The sequence below is a fragment of the Liolophura sinensis genome, chromosome 6 (assembly GCF_032854445.1).
Source record: "Liolophura sinensis isolate JHLJ2023 chromosome 6, CUHK_Ljap_v2, whole genome shotgun sequence".
In the NCBI taxonomy this organism is placed as follows: Eukaryota; Metazoa; Mollusca; class Polyplacophora; order Chitonida; family Chitonidae; genus Liolophura; species Liolophura sinensis.
This window is the reverse complement of record NC_088300.1, coordinates 17,254,162-17,269,973: the sequence shown is the minus strand read 5'-3', so window position 1 is coordinate 17,269,973 and position 15,812 is coordinate 17,254,162. Positions and strand designations below refer to the sequence as shown.

The 15,812-nt window shown below is 39.9% G+C and overlaps 1 protein-coding gene across 1 annotated transcript; it reads right to left on the bottom strand.

Moving 5' to 3' along the window:
* Positions 1–1,876: 1,876 nt before the first annotated feature.
* LOC135466954 (uncharacterized) lies at positions 1,877–3,639 on the bottom strand. The gene is made up of 2 exons (XM_064744708.1): positions 2,772–3,639; positions 1,877–2,106 (listed from the first exon to the last, which is right to left on the bottom strand). Exons 1-2 carry the CDS (start codon positions 3,637–3,639, stop codon positions 1,877–1,879), a joined length of 1,098 nt encoding a protein of 365 aa, XP_064600778.1.
* Positions 3,640–15,812: the final 12,173 nt, after the last annotated feature.

Genomic DNA, 15,812 nt, shown 5'->3' with positions numbered 1-15,812 from the left:
CGTACGGTCTGACAGCAGCCTGCGTGTGGTAGTGGGGTTTTCCCCGGCGCTGCTTGCTTTCCTCCCGCCATAATGTTGGCCGCTGTCATATAAGAGAAATATTCATGAGCACGGCGTAAAACACCGATCAAATAAGTAAAGAAAATAGATACCACTGCTTGGTGCATGGCTTATTTCGGGCACTTAGGTTCTGTCCATCCACAAAACTGACCTCCATCGCTTTAGAGAAAAGTTCTTACGTATCATGATGAACAAACAAATTTAGGTATACTATATGGTCAATAACACCAACTCCAGTTTAACATTGTCTTCGTCAATGATGAAAAGGTTGACACGGTTTAAACCGATTATGTCATTCTGATGTAATAATTTGGTAACAACTCGTGCGTCTCAGAGAAAGCAAAAAGTTAGGAAGTTTGGGGAACCAATTTCTAAGAGTTCCATACATGGTTTTCAGGGAGTCCTATCTTGATTAAGACTAAAACAGACAGTCCTGTTCTTTAATGTCTTCTTAGTAAGGGACAGTCGTAAAATATTGATCTATTTTGGTATCGCTGTACTTTGACTGGGTGGGATGTCAGATCAGGTGTTTTTGGCAGGGCAGTCCTGCACATCAGGTCTTTTTGACAGGGCGGTCCCGCACATCAGGCAGCATTATGAACATGACAACCAGTGATCCAGGCTACCATAAAACACACCCTGGTTCTATAGCGCAATGCCCTGGAGAGGGAATTTGTAAATTGCCCAGCTCTTACTGATTGTGGGGCCTTGGTGAAAATAAGTCGTCAACGTCGTACTTAACAATTTTTCAGTCATATGTCGACGAGGAGTCATTAGGTGCGTGTGCATATATATTGTGTTTTCTTGTGTCAGGGCGAGTCCGTAAGTGCTGCCGCCACTGAAGCATAATGTTGAAGACACCAGACATGACACCTCACCCACTCACATTATACTGAGACCGGCGAAAACAGTCCTGTTTCCTTGCCCTAACCTCCCTGTGCTGAGCCCCAAGCAAGGTTGCAGCAAGTGCCATTTTTAAAGTCTTTGTTATGACCCGACCCGGTTGACACTTATGGAGGTGCTTGTCACAGCTAAACATATAATGATTCATATTTGTAAGGCAAGGAGTAATATGTGTTTTGGCATATTTATATCCAAAGAAATATACAGTAAATGAAATGAAACGATTTTGGCCTATATGTAATCATGACATAACACTGCATGCACACATATACTTATATAGAATATGTACTATATTTCCCTATATTTCTCACAAATCAATGTCTATACACATCCTCGAACAATATGACTGACATACAAACAGGTACGTCTTCGTTGGATTAAATATGATTCACAGTTCAAGCTTTTGAGGGAATCGCTTTGATTTCAGTGTATACTGCTGTATTTTCACATTCTTAGTTAACGTAAAGACAAATTACAATATAGGATATTTGGAGAGATAGGCAAAGGTAAGTTATTCCTTTTCCAGTTTGTACAGATATCTAGAAATTTGCTAAGGAGAGTCGTGGGCTTTGTTTTTAGCCCGGCCTCAAAGATTACGTTTACCGTCTGAGCAAGGATCGATTTACGAGGAACATATACTGGCACTTTAATTCACAGTAGCTGCAACAGCCCAAGCCAACAAGTCGTGTCGCATTACATCCAGGCTTGGTGTTAAGTAAATGGACCATGTTAAAATATGAAACATTTCGTCGACAAGCCAGAATACCGACAGTGCGATGTACAGAGGACTAGAATACCGTGTTTGGAATCTGTTCTCATTTAATGCTTCCTTCCCTTCGTACAGACTGCTCCCTATGACAGAGATTCCCATAGAAAGAAAGGATATTAGCAGTTTAGCACTGTATTTTGATAACTATGGTGGTGCTGGGGCTGCAGCAGCCGTTGGGGCCGGTGGAACTGTTGGGGGCAGGGGTCTACAGCAGCATGTCGTCCAGGCTGGACACACGGGGTCCACTGTGGTCCCGGGCATGTCGCAATCTTGAGGGTCTTCACACCGGCACCGGGGGTCTGGGTTTGGTGCTGCTGGCAGGCCCGGCAAAATTGATGCCGTAGTGGGAGGTGGAATGGATTCACCACAAGGAGCTGGAAAACACATTATGTATACAATTAGAAGGAAAAGCCGAATTTGGTAGACCAAATTGTGTACTGCATAATTTGATTTATTTGCTTATTTATTTGATTGTTGTTTAATGCCATGCTAAAGAATTTTTTCTTATAGCCGAGCGGTGAAATTTGCGTAAAGTCAATCTGAATGTATAAGAACAGGAGTGCACATGGTTAATTAATTTCTCTCCGGGCATATTTGTTTGATTGGTGTTTTACGCCTTACTCAAGTTTCATGGGTGGAGAAAACCGGAGGGATGCCCAGGAAAGAGATACCACATGTCTCATGTACCTAACATGCTAGTGAGAACGGGGTTTAAACCTTTATAAAACTATATAAACCGCTGATTCAACTTTGGATGCAGAAAAATGCATGAATCTTTAATTTTTTCATGGGAATTAACAAAATCCTCCGTCAAGTTTAAATATGTCACTTGTTAAGGTCTTTAGGTTGAGTTGTCTACTGCGCTTTGTCGACAGTCTAACTTCCGCAGGCTATCTGGCGAGGTGCAATGGCATTCCCTGGGCTCCTCACCCATATACCTGCCCACCTTCATGTTAAAAAAACTCTTCATTCAAATAAATGTTGGGTGGGGGGGGGGGGGAATCTTGCCACTTAAAGCATGCGTGAGGTCTGTACTTACTGAGAGGTAAGTCGATATCAGGCGGCTCCAGAGGTAGATATCCGGCATGTGGGGATCCCATGTGGGCACCATGCGCCCCCGGATGCATTTGAGCGGGCCCCGGATGGAAGGAGTTAGGTGCTGGCTGGAGCCTGTTGGGATACTGGACCTGTACTGTTCCCATCTGCCCAGGACTTAAGTACTGCTGCACGACAGGGTTAGCAGGGGGTCCCGAAATGGGTAGTGGAGGTACGGGGTTCCACATAGGTACGGGATTCCAAGTGCCTAATGCTGGTGGCGCTGCCTGGTTAGGAGGCGAAGGCTGGTTTCGTACGGGTTGAGGAGGCTTCACTGGTGGTGGCCCGAATCTGGCGGGCGGGGGTTGGGCTGGTTGACTCGGTGGTACTGGTTGTTGGGATGGTGCTGGTCTTCTGGGCAAATTTGACTTTGCTGACCGAATCTGTCCTGTTGTCTGTTGTGGCTGTGCGGGTGGTGGTTGTGACAGTGACGGCATCGGTGGTGGAGCTTGCTGTCCATACTGTTGTCGTAACACTGATGCAGATGGGGCCTGCTGACGTTGGAAACCAGGTGCCTGTGGTTTCGCAGACGCAGCAGGCGGAGCGGCCACAGCTGTCGGCTTCACCGGGTACTGCTTCACCTGTGGGCCAGCCTGTAGGGATTTCGTCTGGCGATTGTCCAGCACAGATACCCTCACTGGTACGGGATTGAGCACTGCTGGCGACCTAACGCCCGGCTGCTGGACATTCGGGGGATGGGGTCCCTTGTATAAAACATACCAATAACCGTTATAGATAATCCAAGGTTGAGGGGGCTGACCGCTCGTGAGGGTGACAATGAGCAATATCACGGTCAACGCGATAGCTTTCATCGTATGATCTGTGAGGCAGAGAAAAATAGTCCTCATTTATTATAAGGTCTAAACACAAATATTTCTTTATTCCGGATCACTGGATGTTTCATTTGCCAGTGATTATAGTTAATGACATCAGTATTATGGGCACAATGTTCTCCGAACAGCCAGTCATGGGAGAACTGGGGGCTAATTGTCCCACACCTTTGGTCAGGATATGAATGTGGAAATCGTGATGATAATGCCCACAGAATATATCGGAAAAGCTCTGAATGCAGGTTCGGCTTGGCTAGGAGGCGTCACGGTACGGCAGTTCCGCTTAATGAGTATATAATTACATTGAACAGATACTATTAAACACACCCTTAACGCACCTGGTAATATGGAGGGATTTTATTTATGTAAGACCCGAGACAATCTACTCGTTGTACTAGAGAACTTTACCTGCACAACATGCTACAGGTATAATCAGAGTTGCGCTTACAAAAGCTTAAGGAGTTTTCAGATGAAGTATAATTCTAACAAATTGTACTTAAAATCGATTAATTTTGCATGGAATAGACACGCAAGGTTGAAGACACGGGTTCAGGGGCATTTTGTCATAAATTTACCCAATAACAGCAAAACTTAGCCACACACTACATGTATGTTGCGCCTTCCTATGTCACAGGTTGCTGATAAAGTTTGCGTATTAAATCTTTGATTAGGTTTACAGACTTGTATTATGACGAAAACGACCGACTGCTTTTGGTTGGAAGCCATCTTAGCTTTAAAAAACACCCCAAAAATCCAAAAAAGAAAAATAATAAGTTTACCTCACCGGGCATAGCTTAAATCAACGCAGAGCTACTGCGTTTGTATAAAACACAAGGCCCGACAATGAGTTTAGGGTTTGAAATATTATAATTGTTGATAATTAATTCTCTTAAATAGATATATGTCGGTAATATGTTCACAATGATCTAGTAACGTGAGTCAGTATATAGGGTTATGGTTCTGTACTGAGGTCTCTAATTAAACGTCTGACACTTGCCAGAGACTTACCTGGTTGTTGTTGTAAAGCACCCTTCTGTCCTACTGGGGTGTTAATCCATCTGTACCTCTGCTTCTGATCTGTACTATTACAAATATAACGGTCTCACCCGTAATCTGACTGGAAGTAACAATACTTACACTAACAGTTTATATTAAGGTTGGCCAGGCAGACTTTTTCATGCACTTACTTTGGCCAATAGGTCTCGCATGACAATTAACGGGAAGGGGTGGGGAATCTAATTATACCCAGACATACATACATACACACATATATATATAAATATATGTATATAATTTGAACGGCCAATATGTATACATGTGCTCTTGAAAGAAACTGTCTAACATCTAGTTGACCTTAATAACGGCAAGTGAACGAGGTGTATCAAATTGACCAGATGTAACAATGAAAATTACATTTATAAATGAATCTATAAAAAGAGTCACAGTCAACTCCAGTAAAAGCAGGGAAAGAATGAAACAATTATAGAAGACGATGGTTCGGATTTATTTTTTTTTTCAATGAGACTTGCACACAAATGTGATATGTACAGCTTACATCGTTATATTAAAGAAATTCTTACTTCTTCTAGTTACAGTTTATTTGTCACACACAAACTTACAGATATCACATGATCAAAGGGATAAATAAAATATGTGGCGGGATGATAAAACTCATTTGACTATCAGCCTAATGATTTTAGGGTAGCGCGAGACACACACTTCCTGTTCAATGATAGTGTCAGTTATACTCCAAGATACTATAGGTCACCCTACAACGTTTAAAAACGTGACATCTGTGCATTTTTGCAAGGTAATGTCAAGCTCAAATATAAATAGGTATATCAGTCAGTTATGAGGAAGGCTGTTATAATAATTTGATATCCATAAATCTATAATTAGTTGGATGGGGTACTTATAGTTTCATAGGTATATGTGTTCTAAAAAAATATTTAGATTTTGTTTTACCCTAGTACCTAAAACGTTGTCACTCACTTATTCACATATATCTTACAAGCACGATAGGTGGTTCATTTTTTATCAGAATCCTTCGTTAATTATCATGATATAGATGTATTGGAAGCTTTTTACGCATGAATTTACAAGCACTAAATACACCAAAATGTTATAAATGACTAAAAAAATTGCGACAGTTTTTGTTATTATATGGACTGATAGCCTGGCCTAAATAAACTGTAGAACACGATAATTTACCTGTACCAGGGCAACTCAACGTGGAAATTAGTGCATAAAATGTTCTTGATTTTATTTTATCTGCATGCTTTCTAAATATCAGCGGACGCTTTAGTTAAAAAATGTTACCATACCCTTGAACTTCCTTTCGCAAAACCGGTCGACAATTTGAGGCCTGGCAAGTTTCCGCCATTCTAATGATAGGTTTTTAGATTTGGTGTTGGATATTTATAGCTGCACAACTCTTTTTCTAATTACATTTATGGCAACTATTACGTAACGATGAATAGATGTGATCTAACTACATCTTAATAAATATTAACGCTATCGTTGGTCTTATTTTAGTTTCTCACAGCTTCTTCTACACATCGTGATGGTTCTTTATATTCTTCTCACAGAAAGTTGACGCCGGACCAGGTCAATGAATCTGTTCGAATACACGACTGGTGACAAACAGGGCGTATTGTGTCAAAATTAGTTCTGGCGATATAAGGTGAGCTTCGATCTGCTTTTGATTATAACTACCATATATATGTGACTGAAAAACGTTTTATATAAAGGTTTTAGAGCCGACAAATTATGGTGAAAATTGAGGGTAGAACTTAAAAAGTCGCTGATGGAAAGAAGTGTCATTTGTGCCTCAGGAACAGGTGAGACAGGACAGGACAAAAGTTGTCAAACAGTTTTGATAGATAAAGTACTTAAGTAACAGATGGGTTTGAACTCGAAATTGTCATACTGGCTAGACTTTGAGTGTGTGATACGTAACACCTGGGGTATATTATTTATTGTATTCAACGTACATACAGAGATTCAAGATACACACAGGGCCCCGTGGCGAATGGTTAGCACAGTACTTCAGGAGCCTCTCACTAATGCAATCGCTCTAAGTTTAAGTCCAGTTCATGTGGTTTCATCTCCAATCGTACATGGGAAGATATTGTTATTATTCTAATTATTCTAATTAACTTTTACGTATCCCCGAGGTCACTTTGCAATAAGAAACCTTTCTTACCATCAAAAGCTCAGGTCAAAAAAATCCCCTAAACCTTAACACCATGTAATTATTCACTCCAACGCAGATGTTTTTAGCTGTAAAAACACTTAACATAGCATGGCAAGCCCTCGCTAAATGAAAAGTCAATGTTAAAAGATAAGATACCTATTTTAAAAGATCTAATATCCATGTTAAAAGATAGGATAACCATGTATCCAAAAGATAGGGTATTCAACAATCTGACACCGTCCTACAGACAGAATGAGAGAGTTACATGTACAGAGTTGTTTGGTCGAGGATAACAACAGCTGTTTGATAGGCCGCCCTGCAGCATACATCCTCTGTTACAGTCTTGTTTGGTAACTGTCCATGTGTGTCCATCACACAACAGTGATTACAGGCTGTTATTCCTTAATCGCGAACACCTAACATATTACTTGAGATACAATGTTGTATCTCAGGTGTAACTGTCTCTATAATTACTGGAGCGAAGAGTTAGTGTGTGGTATCCAATGACATGGTATATAGCGGCTTTGCTCTGAGGGGTTGATTGACTCCTGTGGGGTGATATATTCCTTTGACCTTTAAAATCGTGGCCTCCTTTTCTTAGCGATTTACATTCTATCTATCGTGAACTAACTTACAAATCCATATCTGAGTGTTTGCTGATTGTAATATATGACTGGACGGCCCCAGAGTGACCTTTAGTCACACCGACATGTGAGATATTGACGTCGGAACGACTCTGTTGTGACTGATCAGCGGGGGTATAAATGGTCTCAAGTAGAATTTGTGACAAGCTCTTTCATGAAAACAGCTGACCATCTATCAAAAACTCTGAAGCACTGCGCGCAAGCGCATTTCTTATAGATCTGTTTTTTTCTTAATTTTTCCATCCGTTTTTTTTTTTGATTCATATTGTAAATATGATTGAAAGCAACAGTTTTAGCCAGGCGGTCAACCTTTTGCTATACACATTTGAGGCTGTTTATGCACCAGGATGAGGTAAAGACACTAGCCAAATTCTATTCCTGTACATTCCTTACCACTGACGAGGCTGTTTTTCTGTAAGTGAATTTAGGTGTTTTTGTTTTAAGTTTGGGCTGTAATGTTATAAAACGGGTCGATAATAATGCAGCTGAGTACAAATACATTTAAACATACAAAATACATGTAGTTATGGAAGTGCCCCATAATCTACACATTTATGGAAGTCTAACATATATTCATATGCAATCGTCAGACACTATGGACGTTCTCGGTTAATGGTCTCAGGATTTCAAAATAACGTTCAGCATAACCCATCAACTCAAATCAGCAGCCAACGATTTTCAATGATTTTGTCAAGACACACGACAGGCTCTATAGGTGCGTACAAATCAAACTCATACCCAAATTGTGAACAATAACAGTATATATATTTTTGTGGTGATAAAAGCTGTGCTCTGATTACAACTGTTCATATATCCAACGCGGCATATTTTATTGAATACGTTGGCTGATAAAGGGCAGAAAAAAACCAGCGTGCATGCACTTTCACTTCGCATGCTAAATCGTTACAAATTACAACGGTTAATTGCCGCTGCCCTTGTCTATGAGGTTCACTGGAAACTAAGAAATGTCTCTCAAAACAGGATGGATTTTTGACGCATTTTCCTGGGTGGCTGCTCTCTCATGTATATGGCATTTGACATAATGTGAAACTCAAAACATTCGTCTTGTAAAACAGTTTGAAATCATGAACATAACGGTAACTGTAGATGAATGTTTTCTTATTATACCAACAAGTCGTTTACAGGTTAATAAGTCTTCTGGCGTTGGGCCTCCACCCTATGTCCAAATTTCTGCCTAAGGACTCACAGTATAGATAAATGCATAAGTACTTTTTAGATCAGCATACAACAACAACAACCGAATAATTGTATGAATAGATAAAATATTTCACATATATATAATGATAGAATAATCTTATTTCTCGAATATAATTATTATTCAAATATTTTCTCTTACACTTACACATGTATAGGTCAGCTCGTTGGAATATCATGTACCACGTTGATTTCACTCTGAGCATGTGAGAGTTTAAGACATACTACATAATCACTCAATACGAATAGACAAGATTAATGTTACCTGTGCTCCAACTTCCGGTAGGCCTACGTTCTTAATACTTTTTGCATGATATAGTTACCAAATAGGAGGCCATCAATCTTCATGCATTCTGCAGGTGATACGTTTCATTTTCCCCCCAACATTATAGATAGTTAGCAAATCCGGGTATTTTTCAAGGTTTTAGTTTTTTTACGTGCACGTATTCTGACATATAAATAAAGATTCTACTACAGACAAATAGGGTTAGCTGCTGTGACAAGGTAAGACAGACAATGGAATTTCATCCTTTGATTGATTGATGAATGTGACAACAACACAGTATTTGGAGTAATTCTAGACAAGCGACGTCTTATAAATTGCAATTAATATCATTGCATTTGTTTTTTTTACATTATTCTGTTTAAGCCATAGAGTTAGACAATGTAATGTATAAGTTGTTTTTAAACAAACACAAACACACACAAACAGTTACATAAACTGAGGCAAACTGACAAGAGACAGTATTTCACCGGTTACAAGTGGCCATTTGCCAACTGTCACAGTGTCGTCGATGCTCTGGTTTTACCCTGTACACTGTAGTCTTTTAACAGTTTAATACCCGAACTCAAGAATATTTCCCGTATGTTACGAAGATCACTTTAATTGATGGAGAGAGCCAGCTGTCTTAAACTGGCCGCTGTCGTTCTTTCCGAGATGTTATAAACAGTTATGCACACACAGAGCAAACTCTTAGAAAATCATCTACAATGAATGAGATCTAAGCTGTAGCTCATAACGGTCTCATGAGCCATGTCGACCATGTGTTGCAGCCCACAACTAGCAATAACAACGGATTCGGTGGAGGATACTCTGTCCTAGGTTAGGAGCGTACATGTACTTCATGGGATTCAGAGGCACGTTTTTCAATCACTAAGTCACACAGACATGGGTTCAATGCTAATGCAACACAGGCATTTTCAAGGGTACCCTTCTTCCATTGTTCTAGTCGATTTAATGAACTAGTGCCACCGTACACCACACAGGTAATGAACAGAACCATCAGCCAATGTTTGGGATTCACGCTGCTGTATATACGTACTATAGTGGGTGACATCATCCTTCTGCGTGCTTGATTTCTACAGAATTTCTAATGTCCTTTTATTCTCTGTTTATATATAGTTAATCTAACTTTCTCACCGTGCTCTCTGCGCTTCGATGACTCAGTAATGGCCTTCCGTGAATCGGGGTAAACCTTCAGAGCATGGTATTTCAAACATTCATTTTTTTGTTGTCTTCGTTAATTTGTATTTGAACAAGTGGTGGCTGTCCGTACATATTTATAAATACCAAAGCTGCACCGGTTAAACCTAATCTGTTTTAGATTCTTACTAGAAGGAGGTCAGCCACTATGCTAATGTGACCTATAACTGTGACATGTTATAAAGTCTACAGGGTCTTATTAGTTACAATAACGGAGTGACTTTTGTCAATACCATGTCAAGTTTATTTCTAGCCGGGAAAAGGAAATTAATAACATAGAATTCAACCCCTTAATCTAGCAAAAAGTCTCAATAAATGCGGCGCGTCAGAGAGAAAATGTGTTTTTCACGGTATGCCATACTGGTAACACCCGTCAACCTCAAAATTCTGTTTTGAATAACCACCAGTTTTGAGAAGATGTCCTCTCTACCAGTTCTTGATTCGTCATCAGAGGGTGTTCTTTTACGACATACATTTCGTTTAGCCTACATCAAAGTGCTTGACGTACAGATTACTGGATTTATTTCTTCATTTATTTGATTGGTGTTTTAACACACACATGAGAAATATTTCACTTATATGACGGTGGCCAGTATTATAGTGATAGGTAACTGGGCAGAGTCTGCAGGTTGCTGGCAGACCTTTCCATGTACGTCAGGAGCCAGCATGAGCTGGACTTGAACTCCCAGAGACCGTGTGGATGAGAGGCGCCTGAGTTATTGCTACGTATTGGCACACTAACTACTCGGCCACGGAGCGCCCTGATTAGCGCTCTCTTCTTCACATTCCCTAAGAAATTTCATGGAGTAAGGCAACAATTCACAATTTACATTTACAATTGGAAAGGGACAGGCCATTCCACCTGACTAATTACAAGAGACAGTTTAAGTAAAATACTAAATGGCATATGAAGGATAACTTGCACGGATACTCCACCATTATGTCATGGCACAGTAAAAGTAATGGTTCCAGGTTTTACGGTGAAATGTAGGATATTTCTATGTATTTTTTCCTATATTTAGAGCAATACTTCTCTCTGCCACATAGCAATAATTATTCTCACACCACTGCATTTATTTTGACAGGTCATCTGAAAAGCGAGAGAAAAAATGTTCGTATCAAAAACCCATACACAGGCAGAGAACCTATGGCGGAGATTCGACTTTAATCTGTTATATTGTTCGGATCATTTTGAATGTAGACTATATGTATTATTATATCCTGATAGTGTTTTTATTTATTCATGTTTAAATCAATCATCAAAGGGAAACCTGTTTCTCAAGTTTTTGCGATTTTATAAAACAGAACTCATTTAATACAACTTGTGTATATGTGGCTTTGTCTTGTTGACAACATGTCCGTTTAAAGTGGTGGACTACATGGCACTGTACCGTTTTGTTAGTCGTAATTTCCTGGGTAAGTTAAAGGCACCTGTTATGCTAGTTGTGGGTACTTGATCTCCCATATGGGATAGTGATTCATCACCACGTTGTCAACCACTTCCTAACACGGGACAGAACCTTCAAGTCTGACAATGATAGATTGGTGACTTACAAAAGAACTCTGTAAACAACGTGTTCAAGAAATACAGAGCTTTACCAATTGTTTACCATATTACAACCAAGACTGTTTTATGTTTCCTTTTGTGATGCTCATAGTTTCCTTAATTACGTGGCTTGTACAGCAGAACAGTTGCATTAGGTTATATATGGCTTCATAATTAGTAGATCTCCAAGGAAGCCACATACTACAACATTTTTAACACGCTAACATTGATGTATTTATGCTAATTCAGCTGTATATTAACCAGTGACCAGCCGGGTAACAATGAATGGTTTTGTTCCTTAATATAAATCTATCCAGTACTTCGCGGGCTGTTGCTGACCGACAGGCGTGTAGCTTGCAAAATCTGCATACGTCTCTGAGTCGACCACATGACAACTCCAAAGAAATTATGTGCTATTAATACTTTGCAACTGCCCAGAATTACATACATAACGCCATAAAAAAAATTCAAAATCTGAATCAGCCTTGGCAAAAGAAACATTTGTTAATGTTGTAATATTGCTTTTGTATAAGCATCGTGACTTGATGAGGAGAGTGTCCCATGATTTTCAGCAAAGAGCATCTTGGGTAGCCCTGGATGATTTATGAAGAGATGTTTTTTGGTCGTTCCGGCTATATTTCCACTTGACGAGAGGACACATGGTAAAGCGCCTCGGATTAGGGATCGGAGACTGTACTCAGGTAAGGTTTTCAACATTTTTACAAGTCCACTTTCTCTAAGTTTCAACAAACTACTGCTTCCATTGTTTTTGGTGGCAGGAATTTGTCGAAGTCACCCTCTTGTATGGTTTTACGTGAAGTTTTCCAGAGACCTATCGTCAACTCCTGTCTCCTCCACTTGTAAAACTGGCCGTAATGGTATTCGATATAATTAAGACGTACAGCATAAAAAGAAAAACGAGAGCAACGATGACAGTGTGATAGTTGAAAAATGGTCACACGTAACCGGTGAAATACGGCTTCTTGTCAGTTTACCTCAGTCAGAGTTTTATTCTAGCTGTTCATGTCAATAAATAGGAGCACATAATACGCCCCTTAGCACCATGTCGAAGCACAATTAGGTAAAAAAAATGCAGTGATTTCAATTGCAATTTCTTACACGTCCCTGGTGTAGAATTACTCAAAATGCTGTCTTGTCATCACATTTAACATAGAACAACATTAAAACAATGCAAAGGGTCAAGGCCTCTGGTAAGTTCTGGAGACCACGCACATCCTGGCACTTCACTGAAATGAAACAGGGGAGAGCACACGGCGAGTTGAAAGATAACATGGGAAGGTATAGGGTAATAAACAACCTTGAATGATATTCAAATTTTGATAAATCTGAATATATTACCAGCGATCGCAAGGCTATTGCTGTAGTCGCAAGGCAGTTGCAGTAGTCGCAAGGCTGTTGTTGTAGTTGCAAGGCTGTTGGAGTAGTCGCAAGGCTGTTGCTGTAATCGCAAGGCAGTGGCAGTAGTCGCAAGGCTGTCGCAGTAGTCGCAAGGCTGTTGGAGTAGTCGCAAGGCTGTTGCTGTAGTCGCAATCATTATTATCACAGGGTGCCTTTTATTTCATGCAATTAAGCAGGCAGCGAAATTTGGCGCGAACGAAACCGTCGGTCGCGCAACGGTTACGTGCGGTTCAATTTGGCTAACCGGAAAATCGGTTAGGCCAACTGTCCAACGAGAACGTCCTTAGAGTCAGTGTGCATTAGGTAACTACAGATAAACTGGACTGAACAGCTTTCATAATCACAACGCGGCCAGTATGGCAACGCGTCTAAAAATAGAAACATCGATTTCAGCCACAGCCAGCTGCCTGTGCTGGTCACATGGAAATGTAATCATTCATATATGCTTTACAGGCTTTGAGATAATACTCAAATTATTTATTTTGACTTATCTTTTCACGATCACGCAAGTAAATAAAACAAGGTTACCTTTTCATGTACATGTAGTTTAACTGCTACTCCAGCCCAAATTAGTCGAGTCTGCCGTACAGATTTATGGAACCCTTACGGGACCTCACCGGCTGCGTTCTGATTTAGAGCACAGGCCTGTGACGCATAGGCCTGTGACGTCAAGGTCTCTCCTGGCCCTGTAGCGAGTATATATATATATATATATATATATATATATATATATATATATATATATATATATATATATATTACTGTGGTAAGACTCACACCACGTGCGTTGGAAACTGCGTTAATTATCAGTAATCAGGGATACCAAACTCGCTCCCCAATACCGTAATGACACTTACTGGAAGTACTTAATGTTGGACTGGGCATATTGCAAACATATAAGCCTGTATAACGGAATTTCACGTAAAAATGTGCCACAGGAGTCAAGTACCAACCAGGCAACACACAACGTTGAAACACCGTGTGAGTGTAAAATTTCTCTTTCTTTTGTTCACCAACCTTACGGTATGAGCTGCTAGATATAGAAAAGAAAAACAAACATAACATTGAGCTGAATACTTCTATTAATGATCCAGAATGATGCCTGAAACATAAACCACGTAAACAATTAGCGTAACTGATCGGGTTGATAAACATACGTGGCGTAACCGAATGATCGGTTAGGCGAGGCGGAAAAGACGTAACCGATTTCTGGGTTTCGCCGGCAGGCCAAATTTCGCTGCCTGATTAAGTGACTTTCGCGGATAAACAGGAATCCTGCAAGAATCGATTGGTCATTTTAGGTTTGACTGCAAGCAAATCTTTGGGCGACAATCGGGGTAAATTGGGAGCGATTGAGTGCGATCATTTCGTCAGGTATCTAGCGAAGTGCGGGGATTTTCTCACCACTCTGTCTGATTTCCCTCCTCACCACTCCGTCTGGTTTCTTTCCTCACCACTCCGTCTGGTTTCCTTCCTCACCACTCTCTCTGGTTTCCTTCTTCACTACCCCGTCTGATTTTCTTCCTCACCACTCTTTCTGGTTTCCTTCCTCACCACTCCGTCTGGTTTCCTTCACCCACAAACTTGACCGCCGTCGTAGAAGTTAAACATTTTTCAAAAAAACAGTCAGATAACTAAAATTGATGTCTTGCACTACGAATTTGACAACAGAATCTTTTGTCACTTTTTGTCATTTATAATTAGTTTGAACGGATTCATTAGAACCGTGTTATTTTGGAAATTTACATAAGCAGAGTCAATTGTTAGTGGGCACGATACATATTTGACCTTGATAAGTCGTACCAAAGTCATCCATCAAACTTTATAAGGACATGACATATCTGCTTCGGGATCATTTAGTCTAAATACGTCGATCACCAAACTGTCAATTCAGATGAAAGTTATGGAAAAAAATGTCCATACCTAAAAAGATATAAGAAGATAAAAATACTTGAGATTTTTTCCCATTTAGTGAGCATCGTACCTAATTGGTAAATATATTCTAACATTCAGAAATATCAAGAAGCTTATAAGTCCTCAAGAGCCTCCACGAGGCCTTGTTATCCAAATAAAAGTAGTTTAGATTTATGGTTGAAGCCAAGACGTAATTTATACATCTTTTTATTGGATTCCACACTTTGATGATAAAAGAATAGCCACAAGTGAATCACTGACACGAAATGTCACGAAATGTGTAATTTAATACTACAATGTATGTCTTTTATTTCGTCTCAGTGAATTTCTAAAATGTCATCACTTGATATGTTAGAAAAAAACTGCATGTTAAATGAACCACATTCACACAAATCGCATTTCTGATCAGTTTTATTATATGGAGTACGATTACTGTATCACATAATTGGACGCCTGAATGTATTTTGTGCGAATGCGTCATTGGATAATGATATATAAAAGTTTAACCTAAGCATTTAGTCTTTTGTTCGAATAAAACCCTAACTGAGGCAGCATTTCACCGGTTACGTGTAACCATTTGCTAACTATAGTATATCACAACGTCGTGGCTGTTCTAGTTTTACTATCCACGTTCTAGTCCTTCACACGGCATGTGCTTCCCCTTTAGTAGTTTCCATTGGGTATAAAATCCTAAATATCAAATTCGCACCTTACAACCAGCAGTTTTAACCAGCTTCC